Source organism: Cinclus cinclus, chromosome 13 (genome assembly GCF_963662255.1).
Source record: "Cinclus cinclus chromosome 13, bCinCin1.1, whole genome shotgun sequence".
NCBI classification, from domain to species: domain Eukaryota; kingdom Metazoa; phylum Chordata; class Aves; order Passeriformes; family Cinclidae; genus Cinclus; species Cinclus cinclus.
This window is the reverse complement of record NC_085058.1, coordinates 3,280,213-3,297,942: the sequence shown is the minus strand read 5'-3', so window position 1 is coordinate 3,297,942 and position 17,730 is coordinate 3,280,213. Positions and strand designations below refer to the sequence as shown.

General features: G+C 43.2%; 1 protein-coding gene across 1 annotated transcript in view; it reads left to right on the top strand.

Annotated features, from left to right (window-relative positions):
• Positions 1–17,730, top strand: part of NEO1 (neogenin 1) — a 163,225-nt gene that overhangs the window by 69,408 nt on the left and 76,087 nt on the right. The window contains exons 4-5 of the mRNA XM_062501197.1: positions 3,464–3,617; positions 10,612–10,748. Of these exons, the coding sequence (XP_062357181.1) occupies positions 3,464–3,617; positions 10,612–10,748 (291 nt within the window). The remainder of the gene's footprint in view (positions 1–3,463; positions 3,618–10,611; positions 10,749–17,730) is intronic.

Genomic DNA, 17,730 nt, shown 5'->3' with positions numbered 1-17,730 from the left:
CTATCTCGTGGTTCGGCTTTGAAGGCGTTTTGGGGAAAAAGTTTTTGAAAGCCACTAGTAATGCACTTCTGTTGGGATGTGATACAAACTGTTTCTTTGAGTGTAAATGTTCGGGGCCTTGCACGGTTTTTCAGGTTGAATCCCGTGTTTCAAACCCTGTGGAAGCTTTGCAGAGAAATTGGTCCTTAGTCTGTTGCTTTTGGGATGTTTAAACTGAAGTGTTTTTAATTTTTCCCATGGTCCAGAAGTTCTGACCATATAAACATTGGGACCTTTGGGGAAGTTTCCGACTTAGGGTCTTTGTCTGCACGCCCTGAGCGCTTTTAAGACATTTTGTGCAATGACTTCTTTAAAAAAACAAAAAACAAAAAAAAAAAAAAAAAACCCAAAAAAACCACCAGTAATATGCTCCCATTGTGAAATGATACAAAGAGGGAATTGGCTGTTTCTGTGAGTATAAAGGTTTGGGGATTTCCAAGTTTCTCGGTTTGACTTCTATGTTTCAAACCCTGTGGAAGCTTAGCAAAGAAATTGGTCCATAGCTCTTTGGATGCTTAAGCTGAGGTGCTTTTAATTGTTCCAGTATTCTGGAAATTCTGCTGTATAAGCAATGGGACCTTTTGGGAAGTCTCCAACTCCCAGAGGGGGTGACACTTTATTTTGGAAGATTCAGCTTTGTCTGCTGTGCTGCAATGTTGGGATGTTTTTGTTAGAACAGAAGTCCAGTGCTGATGTAAACTGTTGGCACGTTCAGTGTGTTCTGTTCTCGGTGTCACCACCAGCTGTTCTAATACAAAGGTTTGAAAAGTGACCAAAAATAGGACAGGAATGTAGGTCATGCTTTCCCAAACTAGGGAAATACAAGCTGTGTTTCATATGAGGTTCCTTAATTGTTCCCAGCACTGTCACTTCTGGATTAGTCTCCATGTTGGATTTCTCATTCAGTTGTTACTCCTGGAGAGCTGCTGGAGGGAGCTGCTGAGCTTCCATCTTGGGAAGCTCTCAGGGTTAAGTTGGGACAATGTCGTGGTTGGCCTGACCTGGTGTTTTCAGCAGGTGGGGGCACCTTCAGGGGTCCCTTTCAAGGAATAGGTCTGTTTCCTGTGACTATGGCCATTCTCTACATAAAATACTCAATTATTCTGTAAAGTACCCCAAGTTTTACACTTATATCTCTCTTTTGAAAGAAAGAGGGGTGTTGGAAATGAATGATTTTTTTCAATGACTGTTCATTCAGTTTCATTAATTTCTTCAGCCTTTCCAAAGTCTTGTCTCTTCTCCAGCTAAGGATACAGGGTTTGAAGAAAAACACTTTTGGAAAAGATGCTTGACTGAATTCCTATAGGTTGGATTGCCTTCATGTTTCTGTAGCCCTTCAAATGCTGAGGATGTTGCTGATTGTTTTGGAAACTGAAGATTTCTTGAAAACATCCATATTACACTGATCTTTTGAATTCTTTTTGGCTCCAGCTGTAGTTTCCTTGCTTTTGTAACACTTTGCTGAAAGTGATGAAATAGAGCTGTGTTAGGGAATTCCAATGCTTCTGTTTCTTTGCTCCATTACGAATCCGAAAGTATCGATAGCGAGGTTTGGTAAAATCCCTCCCAGCAGGCTTTTTTCAGAAAGTGGGATTAAGCTGTTGAAGGGAAAGCTCCCTTAGACTTGAGCGGCCCTGTAATTGATTGTTTGGCCTGAGAAGTATTTGAAAGAAGGATTTGAATTAATCTGTTCTTTATTCAGTTTATTCCCCTTTTAAATGGTTATCTGATGTGTGGCTGACAGTGAACCCAGCACTGCTTCCCAGGCTTTGAAACACGCCCAGCACACTCCTGCATCCCAAGGATTTGCATCCACAATGTTCTGCTGCTTAAACGTTCTGCTTTGTCTGATACCAGGCTAGCACTGAGCAGGAAGATGCATTTCTGAGCTGTGCCACTTCACAGTGGGTGCTTTCACACATAGGACTGCAAGGCAAAACTGTCACTTAATTTTGGGATCCAGTTTCCATTTGCCTGTGAGCTGAACTCCCTTCTGGGAGCTTGGAGCAGTCGGAGTCGTGTCTCCAGGGAGCCATCCCAGCTCCTCTCCGTGTAAGGATGGCTGCCTGCAGGTGTTGCATCCCTGCTCTGCAGCCTGGCTGGCTCCACGTGCTGCTCCAGGTCCCTGGCATTTTGTTATTCCCCTTGCACAACAGGGCAGGTGGAGCAGTTCCTGCCAGGAATGCGGGCAGAGCCACAGGGATGGGGCTGGCTGATCCAGGACTGCTCAGAGCTTGGCTGCCTCTGCCTGTGCCAACTCCCACGTGGGATTTCCACCTGTTCTGCTTCCCCCAAGTGTCCTGGCACCTCCTCCTGTTGTGCCTTGGAACTCGTGTGTGCCCCGAACTCAGTGCTGTAGACACTTGGTATTATTTTTAGTGTTTCGAGCTGAAGAACACCAAAACAACAACTTCCTGAAATCCCTGCAAGTAGCACCTTGGGCCCAAGTGAGAAAGCAGCCAAATGTGTGTGTGATGAGACACAGAATGTGCTTTGTTCAGGGAGCAGGAGTAGAGTAGGTACAGAATACTCTGTCCCCATTTCAGATGGCCAGAAATGGTTTGAGGCCTTGTCCAGTTGTGGAGATTTTCTGCCATAACACCTCCAAACACCCCTCAGAGGGCTGGCAATGCAGGAATTAGTGCAGGGTGAGCAGGGGCTGCTCAGCCCAAACTGCAGCTGCTCTGTAGAACTCATTTCCTCTGAGTATGGTGCAGGGCACAGACAGAGGGTACACACCATAGCAGGGACTCAATAAACATGCACTTGGCTTGTGCTTCTCCTTAAGGGTGGGAAGAAAAAGGAACAAACACCCCTCTCCAGCTTAATCCAATGCAAAGCTACTTCAGAGGATTCCCTGGGATGGATGGATGGATGGATGGATGGATGGATGGATGGATGGATGGATGGATGGATGGAAAGCCATGGTGGGGCATTTTTGTTTTGTCTTACTTCAGTATGCACGTTCCCTGGTTGTTGTATTTTACCTAGGGTCAGTCTCTGCTGCAATAATTTAATTTTCCAGGTTGTAAAAGCTCTTCCTCAGGCAGCTCCCTAGTGAAGCCTAAGGCTTGCTGGACAAATTCAGACCTGTTCCTTTCTTTCCTGAGTCTCTCCTTCTTGGTGCAAGTTCCTGTTTCAGGGCTGTAGTTTTGACCTGAAATAGTTTCCCAGGGAGTTGGAAGAGTGAGAATCCCAAAAGTGGGGAATCACTTTGCATGTCTGGAGGAAAATGGTAACAAGGCTGGGAGAGGCTCTGACAAAGGCTGTGAGTGAGGCGGGGATGGAATCCTCTGGGAGTGCAGGAGAGGAATCAGAGGTTTGATTTATGCTTTTCTTTGACTGGTTGGGTTTTGGTTCAGGGTGGTTTTGGTGGTTTTCTGACTTGGCATGTGGTGCCAGCTGTGTCCTGTTGTGTTTGCAGATGCAGAGGAGCCCCAGAGCCTGGCTCTGCTGAAGCCACCCTTGTCCCTGACGCGGCTGCTGGGGCAGAGCGCTGTGTTCCCCTGTGTCGCTGCAGGATTCCCACCTCCCCAGATCAGGTGGACAAGGAATGGGGAAGAGCTTCCCACAGATGGGTGAGTAATGGCTGACAGCCCTGTCTTTGTCTCATGGCAGGAATCCAGCTGGAGTCGGGATTTGGGATCCGTGCACACCTCCCTTTGGGCTTGAAACCTGGAGAGCAGAGGCTGATCCCAAATGCTGGAGAGCTTCAAGGCTCAGTGTTGGGAACAGGGAGGTAGCTCAGGAGACTCTGGATCTGTCTCGGGGTATTTTTTTGCAACCAATTTGAAGCCAAGAAATCTTGTCTGAAGCAGGGAAGTTATTAAGAATAGGTTACTTTTAGACTGGCACTGGAGTAGAAGCAGCAATTGAGGGAATAAGGACACTGCAGGAAAAGGAGGGTGACTTGGGGTATTTTGAGTGTGAAGTCCTGTACTCATTCTTTCTTTAGTGGAAATGTCCACTCTGTGTCAGAATGTCCCACAGGAATTGAAGAGTGAGTGTTTAAAGCAAAATGATGCATTTTCTCATTAAAATAGAATATTAAAACAGTAGGCATGATGGCAGAAAATCAGTGAGCTTTCAGAGATGTTTCAAGTGAAAACTTGCACGTTGTCATTGCTGACGTCAGAATAATGTGGTAGAAAATAACTATTAAAAAAGCAGAACCAATCTTACCAAGCCCATTTTTGTCCATATAATGAATGTACTTCCTACAACCAGGATTGCAAACAGATATTTGAATGTTTTCAGTGTTCCTCGAAGTCAGCAGTGAGATTAATGGGGAGCCAAGTTAATTGTGGAACAAGGAGAGGTAAATTGTGGTGTGGCCGACACAGAAAGCAGTCAGAACAATGCTCAAGTCTCTGCAGCACCAGGGATATAATATATCTCTTCTTTGGCAACTCTTAAATTAAAAGAATCCAGGGGCTGGTAATTTGAACTGTATTTGATGGGAGGCTGCTGTGGGAAATGACAAACAGCCCCTGAGAGATGGTGCTGTGTCAGTGTGAAGGCACATGATTTAAATTCAGGGGTTCTTATAAATGTAAGAACTCACTCCCCCTGTGAAAGCTGCTACAGACTCATTAGAGCAGTGCAATCAAATGGGATGAAATGGCAGAATAAATGTGCCTGGTAAGATCTGAATTTGTTTCTCTTGTATGTAAAGTTAGGTCATGTCATGTCTTTAGGAAGTTTTGCTGCCCTATCCTTCTCTAGGTTGTGACACGTTCAAGGCACAGGGAGGTTAAAGCTCTCCTTTTATTTTCTGGATTTTTGAGACATAAAGCCCAGTTTTTCCCACCACTGAATACAATGCTGTTAATTCCCTTTGGAATTCTCTTCCCTCATTCCATGAGGTTACCATGATAACTTCTTAGGGCTTCACAGATATTTTCTTTTTCTCATAATTCAGAGTGAGAAATTGTTCTGGAGGGCTGGAGCATAACATTAATAAATATACTTGATCTTCAAATGTACACAATTTGAACCAAGTCTAACCTGATTTTTTCAGAATATTTGGCATTAGTTTTTAGTATTTGGGCCCTCTGTTACAAGAACAGGTTCCAGTTGATGTTTTTCTTCTTGCAACACTTAGCTCTTCTTTTCTTAAAGTGAAATGTGTGCTCATTGTAGGCTTGAGTTTTAAGGTAGGTAAAGCTACAAATTTGATCTTTTTCCCCTCTGTGGGGTAAACTTTTTTCATTGTTCCTTCGAGTGATCAAACTGAGCCAAAGCTCCCAAGTCTGCTGCTTGTGACTGTGGCTGAAAAGGGCAGAGATTCAAAGAACAGAGAACAGAAACCTCTTAAACTCTATTTACCCTCCAGCTATTGTGTTATTGGTGTGAATAGAATAACTGGAAGATCTCCAGAAATTAAGACTCTTTGTTGGAGAAAAGCCTGCAGTTAGTGTTGCTAGATAGCTACCTTAGCTTTTTATGCATGGTCTGTTAATGTAATTACAAATTAAATCACATTTAATTTGTATTAAAATCCCCTTTTGATATAAAGGTATGACTTTCTTAGTGTGGCTTTTCTTTATCCCAAGAAAAAAACCGATTCTTTTCATCTGGGCAGATTTTCTGCTGGGAAAAGCTCTGAAATCCCAGGTTTGTTTATGCACACCCTCCCCCCAGACATTAACATACATATATGTAGGTATAGCCATATATAATGGGATTTCTGTGTCTGGGCTTAGGAAACAAAACTCAGACAGCATGGGCAGGTTATCCCTAATTTTAATCCCTTGTTAGAGGGTTTTGCACGAAACCTTATTTTTACTTTTGTCTTAACTGTGGTAATTAATTAATGCAAAATAGAACGTTTGCCTTTCAAGTTGTATTCCTAAGAAGAATATGGATAGGAGCCTGTATTTATAGGAAAATAGATTAATTTTAAGGATAGGGAGTGGTGGGGGTTTTGGTATTAAATATTTGTTATAAGACCTGGAGAAAAGGGAAGGCGATTAAATTTGATGGATTATCTGTTGAAGACTGCAATAAGATTTATGTTAATGGATAAATATGAGTAAACTTGAGTGATGGCAGCTTTGGCAGTTCTTCAGACAGTCTGTAAGGCAATATATTGTGAAATTAGTCGCTGTGATAAAATATTTTCCAAGTTAATTAGAGTGTGAGAGAAGGAAGCTTTGGGTGTTGGGTGAGAAATGAAAGGTAGCTCAGTGCTCCAAGTTTCCATTGGAACAAGGCTCTTAGAACTCCAAGGACTCTTTCTGACTCACTGACTTGAAGATTTTAAAAGAAATCTGATGGAGAAATGGCTGACTCCTTGGTTCTCCATAAAGAATGCCACTAAAGACTAAAGCTATCCCTTCAATTTGTTCACTGCTCCAGCTTGTAATCTTCATGTTTTATAGTTTTCCCAAAACTCCACCGTCTGTGAAAAAAGGAAAAGACTAAACCCTGCTCTAGATTGAGATGTAGCTCAAATTTGGAGCTCCAGAATGCAAAGGAAGGCTCCAGCTTTGTGTGTGATCCATGGTGGAAGGTGGGTACCTGGTTGGTCTTTGCTGTTGGCACACGGGCAGATGTCATCCATGGGCTCAGCACTGGGAGCATCCTCCTGCTTTTCCAGCTGGATTGGCTCCATGGACTCAGAGTTAGTAGTACCTCTGCCAGGAATGTGGGGAATGCTGAGGGAAACGGAAGGAAGCAGGGAATGCGCTGAAGTTTGAAGTTATTGGAATAAATCTTAGGCCCTTTATGGAAAACTTCCTTGAAGTAAAAGCTCTAGTTTCAGCGTTGCTCGGTACAAATGGAGGTGCTATGGAGGTGTTATATTCAGGCTGAGTAGCTCTTCAGGTTTGAACCAGCTTGGAGCCTGTCTTGTGAATTTTTTTTATTTCAGTCTCTAGTCTAGCTGAGGAATCTGCTGTGTGAAGGGTCTGTTCTTCAGCAAGTACAGGAGTCGCTTTGTGCTTTTTACAATTCCTAACTTGGAAAGGGAAGTTCCAGGTGGCTGCCCAGGTGGATTTGTCCGCAGAGCTTGGGACACAGGTACAGAGAAATATCTGGAAGATGATCTGCTCTGAAAACTTTGCGGTGTGTGGATCAGTATGTGCTCCAACATCATATATTGTGTATCTTTATTTCTATTTGGGACATTTCTGGTGGAGAAGGAACAAATGCAGCTGCTGCAGGTTCTGAAAAAACTGCAGTAGATGAGATGGTTCATCTGAAACTAAACCACAGAAAGGACTTGGGCAATACATTTTAATGTCTGTGAAGTCCAGCAAACTCTGCAGCAGGTTTGCACTGTTCATTTCAGCAAAGTTTCATGTAATGGAACAGCTCCTGCAGAAACATGGTTGTACAGGTAATACTTTCCTACAGTGAGGGGATGACAGCTGAGGGCACTTGTGCTGTGTTCATTTCTCCTCTGGTGTTTATGCTCACATGAAGTCTTGTGATTGTATGATCACATTCCTAATGCAGGATTTTCCTTAGTGCTTCCCACCAATGTGTGATACTGCCATTATTACACATTCCTGTTTTCAGGGTTCTGAGTGATTGGTACCAAGTGAATTACACTTGCCCAGTTCAGGAAAGGTTAAGCATAGCAGAGTAATTATGGAGATTTTTCTGTAGTAGACCCCACAAAATAATCTAATTTGCTGTCTAATTTTATCTGCTGTGCTTACTTGAGACAGCAAATAGATTATAAGATGTTTGGGGAATAGTAATTTAAAAGAGTGGAAAAAAAGCCCAAACCTCAGGGTGTAACTGGCAGTTTGACTACAGTAAATTAATAAAGGCTCACTATATTTAGTGCTAATGAAACACAAAGAGCCTGTGAGTGAGGCATCCAGAGTAGCTCTGTAATTGTATGTTACTGGGGTGCAAGTGAAGGCTGTATGGAATGCATACAAAAGGCTGGAATTTGATTTTCCTCTTCCCTGACATATGAGTGATCCATCTTTGTTGTTTTTAATGGCACTTCAAATTATGTTATCACTTTTATATTAAGCTGATTCTTTGTCTCCAGTGTCTGAAATCCGATTGCTTCCCTCTTTTGTGAAAATGCTTCATTGTCCTTACAAAATGAAGATGTTTTGCTTTATTACAAAAGCAGCTTTCCTTTAAGCCCAGGATTTCTCCGCAGCTGATTCATGCAGAGGGAATCACCAAGGAGTCTGGCAGATTTTCTTCCATTAAACTTCCACTGAATCACCTGTTAGGAAATTGAACTCAACCATTGGTTATCTTGAGGGAAATAATCAAAGGGAATATAAACATGGCACATGTTGAGATGGCTGAACAGGAGAATTCCCATAAATATTCTGATGCTACAAGTAGTTTGTGAGATCCCTTAGGACAAACCCAAGTGACAACAAAGAATAGTTTTTAATAGTTTCAGTAACATCTTAACTGCTGTCATAACTTTTCCAGAGGCTGGCAGTGGGAAAGGAGCATCATAAGGCACGTGTTACTTTTAGAGGGTATCAGTGGATATCCTGGAAAAGGCATTAATGTCCTCGAAATGCCACAGACATGCTGGTGGCCTTTGATCATTCCTTCAGGACGTGACAGTCGAAGTTCTTGGGGCACAGCTCCTTCCCTGCTCCATGCCCTGCTGTCCCTGGCAGATCCAGCTCCCTGCTTTCATTCCAGCCCTCAGCACATTCCCCCGCTTCAAGAACAAAAAGTCAGAGCAGCTCTTTTACATAATAAAAGAAGGCAGAAAATTTCATGGATGGATGTGTCAAGGTCCAGGCTTGTCTTACTCCGGTGGTTTCTTTAGGCCTGGTTTGGAGCACATCTGACAGTGCCATTCCCACACAAGCTTGGGACATTTTTTCCCAGTATTTGGGAAGCTTTTAATATGATTTTTCAAACACTTATCTTCACTCAAATTCCCTGCACTTCTTCCAAGCCAGCCTCTCTGTAGTCCTAGTGTTTTTTGCAGGAACAGTATGGCTTTTCTTACAGAACACCTGGATAGGGGCATCTCTTTGGATGCTTTTAACACTTAATGACAATTATGGTTTTGTTTGCTCTGCTTTTTCACGTGTATTAACCAGAAACTTGATCAGCAGTTACAGTCAGATAATAAATCAATGTTTATCTGATAAATTATAGTGTGAGATGATGCAAAAGTCTGTGTCCCAACAATTTACCTGTCCAAGCAGGTCGGGATTGGTCCTACTGATGTAATTCAAGGAAGTTTCAAATGGAGGAAGCACCGAGGTTGATTTTTGTCCATTGGCCATGCCAAATAGAGACCAAAAATGCAATTGTTGTAATGTTCATATATTGACAGAATTCAGTTCCTTCTTGCTCACAAGCCACAGTTTGAGATGCCAGGCAGGAAACCACCAGGTTCCCTTCCCTTTGCCCTAGACTCTTCCTTTTTCAGCTGCAAATAAGAATGGCTCTGGGTCAGCATCCAGACACAACTTCTTGTCCTGGTTTAAGGTTTTGGCATCTTATTGGAAAGTTTATTTGGTATTTTATGTGGAAACTTGGAGAGTTGAAGGAACTTGAAAAAGTTGTGTACAAATTTGTATCAGGTGAAGGGCAGCGATGGCTGCAGTGGGAGGAGGATGTGGCTGGAATGTGAGGGTGCTGCACTGAGCATGAAGTGCCACCTTTATCTGCCCCATTTAGCAGCAAAAGCAGATAGATTGTAAGGGCTGGATTAGAAGCCCTTCCCCACCTTTTGCAAGTCAGAGGGGGAAGTTCTGTACGGACCCTTTGTCACCTGATGAATCTGTGTTTCGAATTTCTTTTAACCTGTATTTTATTCTGAAGTATTTAATCTCTCAGAGATGGCTTGCCTTTTCACAGAAATTCAATTCCTGTGCATTGTGTAATGTGTATTGCTGTCCTTATGTTGTAAAGGCACAAACTCTCCTGTCGTACTTCCCTGAGCTTTCCAAGCAGTCAGTCATTCCAGCTGGATCTGCAAAATGCCTTTTTAAAAAACTATATGATTACTATACCTCATTTTCTTCAGTTCTGGCTGCTCTTGACTAAATACCTCGGATCACATTTAATAAAGAGCAAGTGAAGCTGCAAGTGCAAAAAGATGAGCTGCTCTTGTGGAATTGATAGGGTTGAACTTAATTTTCAGTGTGGGGTGTGATGGTGTAATTATAACTCCTCTGTCTCACACTGGTGTGGTGTCCATGGAATGACCCTGTTCTGTGTGTGCAGGTCCAGCCAGGGGTATCCTGGAGATCAGGGATGTGGCTGAGGCCATGTCCATGGAATGACCCTGTTCTGTGTGTGCAGGTCCAGCCAGGGGTATCCTGGAGATCAGGGCTGTGGCTGAGGCCATGTCCATGGAATGACCCTGTTCTGTGTGTGCAGGTCCAGCCAGGGGTATCCTGGAGATCAGGGCCGTGGCTGAGGCCATGTCCATGGAATGACCCTGTTCTGTGTGTGCAGGTCCAGCCAGGGGTATCCTGGAGATCAGGGCTGTGGCTGAGGCCATGTCCATGGAATGACCCTGTTCTGTGTGTGCAGGTCCAGCCAGGGGTATCCTGGAGATCAGGGCTGTGGCTGAGGCCATGTCCATGGAATGACCCTGTTCTGTGTGTGCAGGTCTGGCCGGTTCCAGCTGCTGGCTGGGGGTGTCCTGGAGATCAGGGACGTGGCTGAGGCCGACGCCGGGACCTTCACTTGCATCGCTGAGAGTGGCAACGACACCCTGGAGGCCCAGGCAGAGCTGACAGTCCAAGGTGGGTCAGAGATTTTAATTTTCACAGAGAACACTTCTCCAGATGACTAAATATCAAGTTTATTCTGTGATTGGTTCTGTGCGCTGTTGAAAACCGAGCCCCCTCCAGTACTGTTATAAATATTGTTACTCTGAGTAATATAAGCATTGTTACTCTGTTATTATTCAAAATACTTAAAATTTCCTAAATAGCCAAATGTGCAATGTGCTTATATAATAAAAGCTGAGGGTGCTTAAAAGCTGCTCTATCTGCTGCCTTGGTATTAATGTGGTTGGTGTGATATACTTGAAGAAGGGCCAAGGCTGCAGTGTGCCTGATCCCATCTCAAAGTCAATCTGTGGTACTGCAACCTGGTTGTCTTTGGAAAGAACATCTCTATTGTATTTTTCATAATCCTCAAATATGTTGTTGTTTTCAATGAGAAGATAAAGCCAGCGATTTGTAGTAATATGCTGGTTTATTGTGTGACTGTTATGCTTACTCTTGCAAGCTATTTTTACTAGAAAAAGCAGTGAAATATTGATAATGTTGTTCTAAAAGCATCTTAGTATACATAAAAGAGTAAATAAAGCAGACTGGGTAAGGAAAGAAAATAGACTTGGTAAGGAGTGGGGAAAAATTCAGGTAAAACTTTGCCTTCCTTGCCTTCTTTACATTCCATGAGGAAATCTGTCTTTTTTTATTGATTGGACTCTAGTAGGGATTTCCAGTTCTTTCTCTGGAGTTTCATGGCATATGCAGGGTCCTTATAAGAACTTAACTGACTTGGTTTACTGCAGACTGTGATGCTACAAAGTTGGTCTAAAAAGTGATTCTGAGGGGAGGAATTTATTCATGGAACATCCATAGATGAAGGGTTTTCTATAGAGAAAAGGAAGGTTTTTCTGACCAAAAGGAAGCACTCAGACTTAGTCTGATCATGCAGGAAACCCCATGTTTTTCTTACCTTGTATTTTGGCCAAAAGAATAAAAATTTGGTGCTCTGGCTTTGGAAATACCTCCAAGCTTGAGGCTTCAGAACACTTTATGGTGGCTTCAAAAAGCTGACTTTGAGCTGTGTTTAATTCAGTTCCAGCCTCTCTATTTTACAGAATTGGTTTTGTGTTTTATGGGCAGTGATAGCAATTAATAACATTAATGATATGATGCAATTAAGCAGGTCATGGGTAAAGCTGAGAGGAGCCTTAGTGCAGGACATCCAGCCAGGTCACCTGGGGATGAAAGTGAACTGGAGACAACTCTTTTTCTCCTTATCTGAGCCATTGTAAAGGATTTCTGCATTTGAGTGTGAAGACTTGGAATGTGTTCTGCCAGACCTTCCATGCTAATTTTGTTATACACCTGGCACCAGAAAGAAAATCCTTTCCTATGATCCAATACAAAAGTACATTAAAGATTCTGTAGAGTGCTTTTTGGATAGTGACAATTCTGATTTTACTTCTTAGTTCTAATCTTAATTCTACTTTCCTTGAGAGGTCACTGCAGGGAGTAATTGTGTTTCTGCATTACTGTAGTTTGGTGCAGGGTTGAATAGCTTGAATAACTGTTACCTGATCCCTGGATCATTTTCTTCTACATTAAGGAAATTGTCATCTCTCCCCACCTAATAGCAGCATGATTTTGCTTAATGTAAGTTCTTTCTGCCATTTTTGGAAATTAGTCTGTTAGCATTTCAGAAAATAAATCCATTTTTGGGGTACTAACTCTCTTCTGTATTTTTATGCAGCTCTCCTTGAAGCCTTTGTTTTTTCTAAGAGGTTTCACTCTGTACTGGGGATTGTGCTCAGACAGCCAATCTTTTTCCTTCCAATAACATTTCCCCATGACAGTTTAGACATGGAATTCTGTGCCAAGGGGGGTGATGCCATTGCTTGGCAGTGTTAGGACAGTGAAACTGGAGAGGTGTTCCTGTGGCTGCCTCTTGACTGAGACTTCCTGGCAGTACCAGATATGGGCTGACTGAAATTTGCAGGCAGAAACAGCCTTCTTTATCCATTTGTAAGTTTGACTTGTGCATGGACTCGAATGCTCTTAAAGGTCACTTTGCTCCATGACCAGCTTTTCTGTGTCCTTTGACAAAGATACAAAACCCTGCAGGCCAGCAAGTGTCTGTGGTGTGGTGCTGGCCACTGGAACACTCTTTTCATGGCAGTGGGGATGAAATTCCTGACCATCCCAGGGGAGGGGGCCCTCAGGTGTTGCACGGAGGCTGTGCTCAGCTGGCAGGAAAATACCTGAGTTTTACTGTGGGTTTGTGTAAGGTTCGAGGGAGGTGGTTGGGGAAAGCTTATTCCAACTTATGTGGGACTGTGCAGCCACCTACCCTGGGAGTTCCTGGGGTGTTTTCTGTTACTGTTGGTACCATTTTCAATTGGGATAAGCGGTACCTTCAGTGCAGTTAAGTGTCACCAATAGGATCTGATTAAGGAAATCACCAGTTTCATGTACCTGGAAATAGCTGAACCCCTGTGTCATGAATAAAAGGTGCTAGAGCAGCCTTCTATTGCCATAATGTTGCATTTAAAAAGTGGTTGGGATTTGTTTCCCTGCAAAAACCACAGAAGGACTGAATCAGGAAGATGACCTTTAACTTGACTAGAAAGGTACTGAAGAGTCCAGAAGACTTCTATACAGTTTTCTGTTCTTAGTATCTTTATCTGCATTGTGTATCTGGGAGGTAGAGTCAAGAAACTTCCTTAACTTTGGAAGGAAATTTTGGCTGCCCTGTTCCTGGAAGTGTTCAAGGTCAGGCTGGACAGGGCTTGGAGCAACCTGGGCTAGTGGAAGGTGTCCCTGTCCATGGCAGGGGATGAATGTGATGACCTGTCAGGTCCTTCCCAACCCAAACCATTCAGTGATTATATGTATCTGCAAACTGGAGATTTCATGAACCCACTGGTCACACACTGAACCTTTGCCTGGTGCATCTGAGAAGTGGTTTCTTGTGGAAGAGAACAGGGAATGTCCCAGGGAAAGCCTGAGAGAGTTACAGCCCCTAAAGCTGGTCATTGCTGAATCTTGGCCACAATTGACATAGGGCTAAACACTGAAGGGATAAAATGTGTACCTTTGTACCCACAATATCATGGAATATGGAAAAGGGACCTCCTCAGTTTTCCTTGGGTGCAAAAGCTGGTGTCACCACAGTCCAGGCCAAACAAGGGCAGGACACTTCCCATGGTGAAAGCTAGAATTTGGTGCCTGGAAAGTCACCTCTCTCTTGGCTGTAGTGGCAATGTTCTCCCCTCACTGTGGGTGCTGCTACCAGGTTATTTACTACACCTGTAATGAATTGAGAGCACTGGAAAAATTTGTTTTGCTCTCCCCAGCCATGAAAGAATCCGTAGCATTTCCCTCAGATAAGAGTGGGAAGTGATGACAGCAGAGATGGGGAAACAGGTAGTTACTGTATTTAATGTGCTCAGCCTGGAAGAGCCAGAGTGGCAGTTAAATACTGGGAAGGTCAGAAGTTCAGCCTTCATCTGGGCAATATATCAAATTTATGGCTGTGCCCAGTGCCCTGGGAGTTTGTGCAGGGGTTAGGACTGAGTGAGGTCACCAAAGGGGCTTCCTGTGGCCTGCCTTGGTGCTGGGGTGGGGACCAGCAGCTTGGGGGGGGACTTTCTCTCACTGTTGAAGTATTTACTGCAGTTAATAAAGAACCAGAAAGTCATAAACAAAAAAAAAAAAAAAATCCATTTTCATTCTCCTATAAAATTGACATGGCAGGTTTGAATCCTCTCAAATAAATAAATCCCTGTGTTTGTGGGAGAAGAGCGAGTTACTCTTTGCTGTTGTTTGTTACTGCTTTTCAGTGAGTTTTTGGAATAGCAGAAAGTCAGCTTCTGAGTTGTCTAGGACAGCATTCAGTGTCTGATAGTGTATCTTAAGTATTATGCATTAAATGTCTCACTGTGATAATGTAACTGAATTTAAAAATAAAACAAGAGATGCTTCTTTTCGGGTATCTGTAATGATAAATCAGAGATTGCGTGTGGCAATTGGCTGATCATGGCCTCGTTCATACTGCCAGAGCAAATTGTATGGAAAAATCCAAATGCAGAAGTGTTTTGATAGAATTGGCCACTTTGTGCTTTAGAAGGAAGTGCTGGAAATATTTTCAGTAGAACTGACAAGGCTTACAACAGTGGCAAAGCCTTATTCCAGCAGCAAATAGGTGTTTTGGAGTGGTGGTCCTGCAGTGTCAGGGAACAGTGATTTCAGTGCTCTGGGAGGGGTTGGCAGGATTGCCTCACCTTGATTTTCCTGTTGCCTTTGCTCTTGCTGGGATAGGGTCTCTTTGATTACTCATGGTAGGTGATTATTTTAAGTTTTTAATGGAATATTTTTGCTTAAAAACTAGTTGTGATTATGCATCTATTAACATTTGAATTGTTATTAAAATAAGAATGTGCCAGGATGTGGGAGGCAAGTCAAGACTTTCTTGAAAACAAAACCAGGACAGCTGCAGAAGGAAGAGCCTGAATATGAAGAACCCTGGGCTTGTTGTCCAGAGTTCTCTGGGACAGCTGCTTTGAGAAAAGCTGATGCCACCCTGCCCCAGAAATTGTAGCTGTCTGCAAAGCACATTAAGTCCTGCAGCAGCAGAGTAATATGTCTGGGTAACTCTTACTTTTGCATTAAGCTTTCATTATTATTGAAAACAATTCCAGAGAAGAAATTTGAACCATCACTGGAAATTGCTCAGACCTTTCTCATGCCTTCTAGATGTTCTTCATCGATTTCCCTCTCTGATTAAGCTCAGTGCTGTATTTGATAATGGGCTGCTCCTCAATTAGAGATTCAGGAGATGCATGAACCTGGAGCTGTCAAAGGCTCACGTGGGGGACAAAGTATCATCCTTTTTGGGGGTCTCAGAATGTGCTGCCTGGGGAAGCTCTTGGAAGTAAAAACACCACCTTGGCTTCATAGGAGTTATTTCTTGCCCTGCAACTATAATGAGTAATTAGTGACCTTTTTTCTGCAGCGATGCAAACGAGGGCAGTGGGTCCAGGAGTGGGGAAGGTGGATGTGCTGGACTCCCTGGAATTTGGGTCTCTACCACTGCACTTCACTGTTGGTCTGAAAAGGCTTTCTGAAAGTCCTCACTGTTGCTCCTTAGTGAAGTTTAATGTGAATGGAGTTCACAGTTTACTTGTTAATTCAGCTAACTGGGAATTTTTACCTCTCACATTTGCATTCAAGGTAAGTGTTGCTGGTGGAAAAGTTATAAAAAGCTATTCAGGTACATGGGAGAGGAAGGTCAGGGGAATGCTATTTTAAAGATACATCACTTGTTCAGATTGTACCTGGACACCAGAAAAGCCCATCTTCAGGAGAGGTCTGATTTTTGATACTGAAGGTAAACTTGCCCAAAATGTTCTTTGCATCATGCAAAAGTTGCACTCTTGTGTTCAAGACTGTGATCTGGTTTCTCTTCCACAGGGCTTGGGTTCAGCAGAACCTCTGCTTTTCCTGCTCAGTGTCTAAACCTTGTTCTGTAGTTGGACTGTTGTAAGTTTGTGAGGTTTTTTTTGTTTGCCTTGATGTTTTTCTGAGACTAGGAGGAACATTTGTCCAGCCCTTGACACATGGAAGAGAGCTTGCCATGGTTCTCAGTGAGGGCACCAACATTTGTTTTCCTCAGCTGTATTTCCAAAAGTCGCTAATGAGCTTTGCTGGAATTTAAAGGATTCTCTGGTAGCAGTGCAGATGTTTAACATCCTGTGGGGGTGTCAGAGAACAGTGTTGTGGGAGAAGCTCAGGGGAGCCCTGCCAGCCTGTGGTCTCTGCCTTGCTGCCTCATTCCAGGTGAGCAGGCACTGGACAGCTCAGGGCTGGGAAGGTTTCCAGCCTTTCCTGGGGTCCAGGCTGAGCAGGGGCAGCTGCTGTGTGAGCCTTGTGCTGTGTAGGTGGTCACTGGGATCCCTCTGGCCAGGAGAAGGCTGGGATGATCCCAGGATGATGCTGGTGGTGAGGACAGGGGTGTGATATCTGTATGGACCATCACCAGGACCACGGGGTGTGCAGGCCCCAGATAATCCTGCTGCAAGGGAGGCTTTTCTTCTTAGAGAGTCTCTTTTCCAAAAGACCTGACAACATATTATCATGAGGTTCTTGTAATGAAACATCTGGAATTCCCTGGACGGTCTCATTGTATCTGGAAAAGTTGTCTTGGTGTTACAGAGGTGCTGCCGAGCTTTCGAGCAGATTTTTGTGGTGCTGAAAAAACAGTTACAAAACAACCCCCAAATGGGCAGGGGTTAACGAGGACAGGGATGAATGAGATCCTTTGGGATGTGTGTCCATAATGGAATGGTGTGTAGATTTGGCAGGAAAGATCCAGAACTGCACATGCCAGGAAGATGAGATAGGTGTGGAATTTTAAAAAGAACCTCTTCATGTTTTATATATTTGTATATATGTATGTATACACTTATATATTTGTAAAAAATAAACATTAAGAAAGACAAAACCAAATGATCAGTAACCCATAGAATTCACACAAATGGTTTTCCTTGTAAATGTTCTTGAGGAGTCCTTGGGGGTAATGAAAATGTTACTAAATTAAGCAGCAGTGTCTTAAATATCTACAATGTCGAAACTGATATTGAACTGAGGGAATTGTAAAGACTGGTTTCTCTTTCAGCCAGAGTTTCTAATAAATGAGGATCATATTAACAGGGATTTGAACCAGCTGCTGCTTTAGGGACAGAAATCCTTTTTCCCCAAAATGGCTTTTAAAACAATAAGATGAGGCTGTGCCTTTGGCCTAGACAGGCAATTATAGGATTTTTTTTGCCCAAGATTCATATTTAGGGGTGGGGGATTTTTTTTTTTTTGGTCTCCAAATTAAAAATGTGCTTTTTAGTTTGGTGCAGGCTTTACCTAGTGCAAGATTTACTCTTTTTGCAGTGTGTTTTTCATACAATGCTGTAGGAAAGGTAAGTCTTGCTGGCTCACAGTCCCAAGTGTTCTTGGA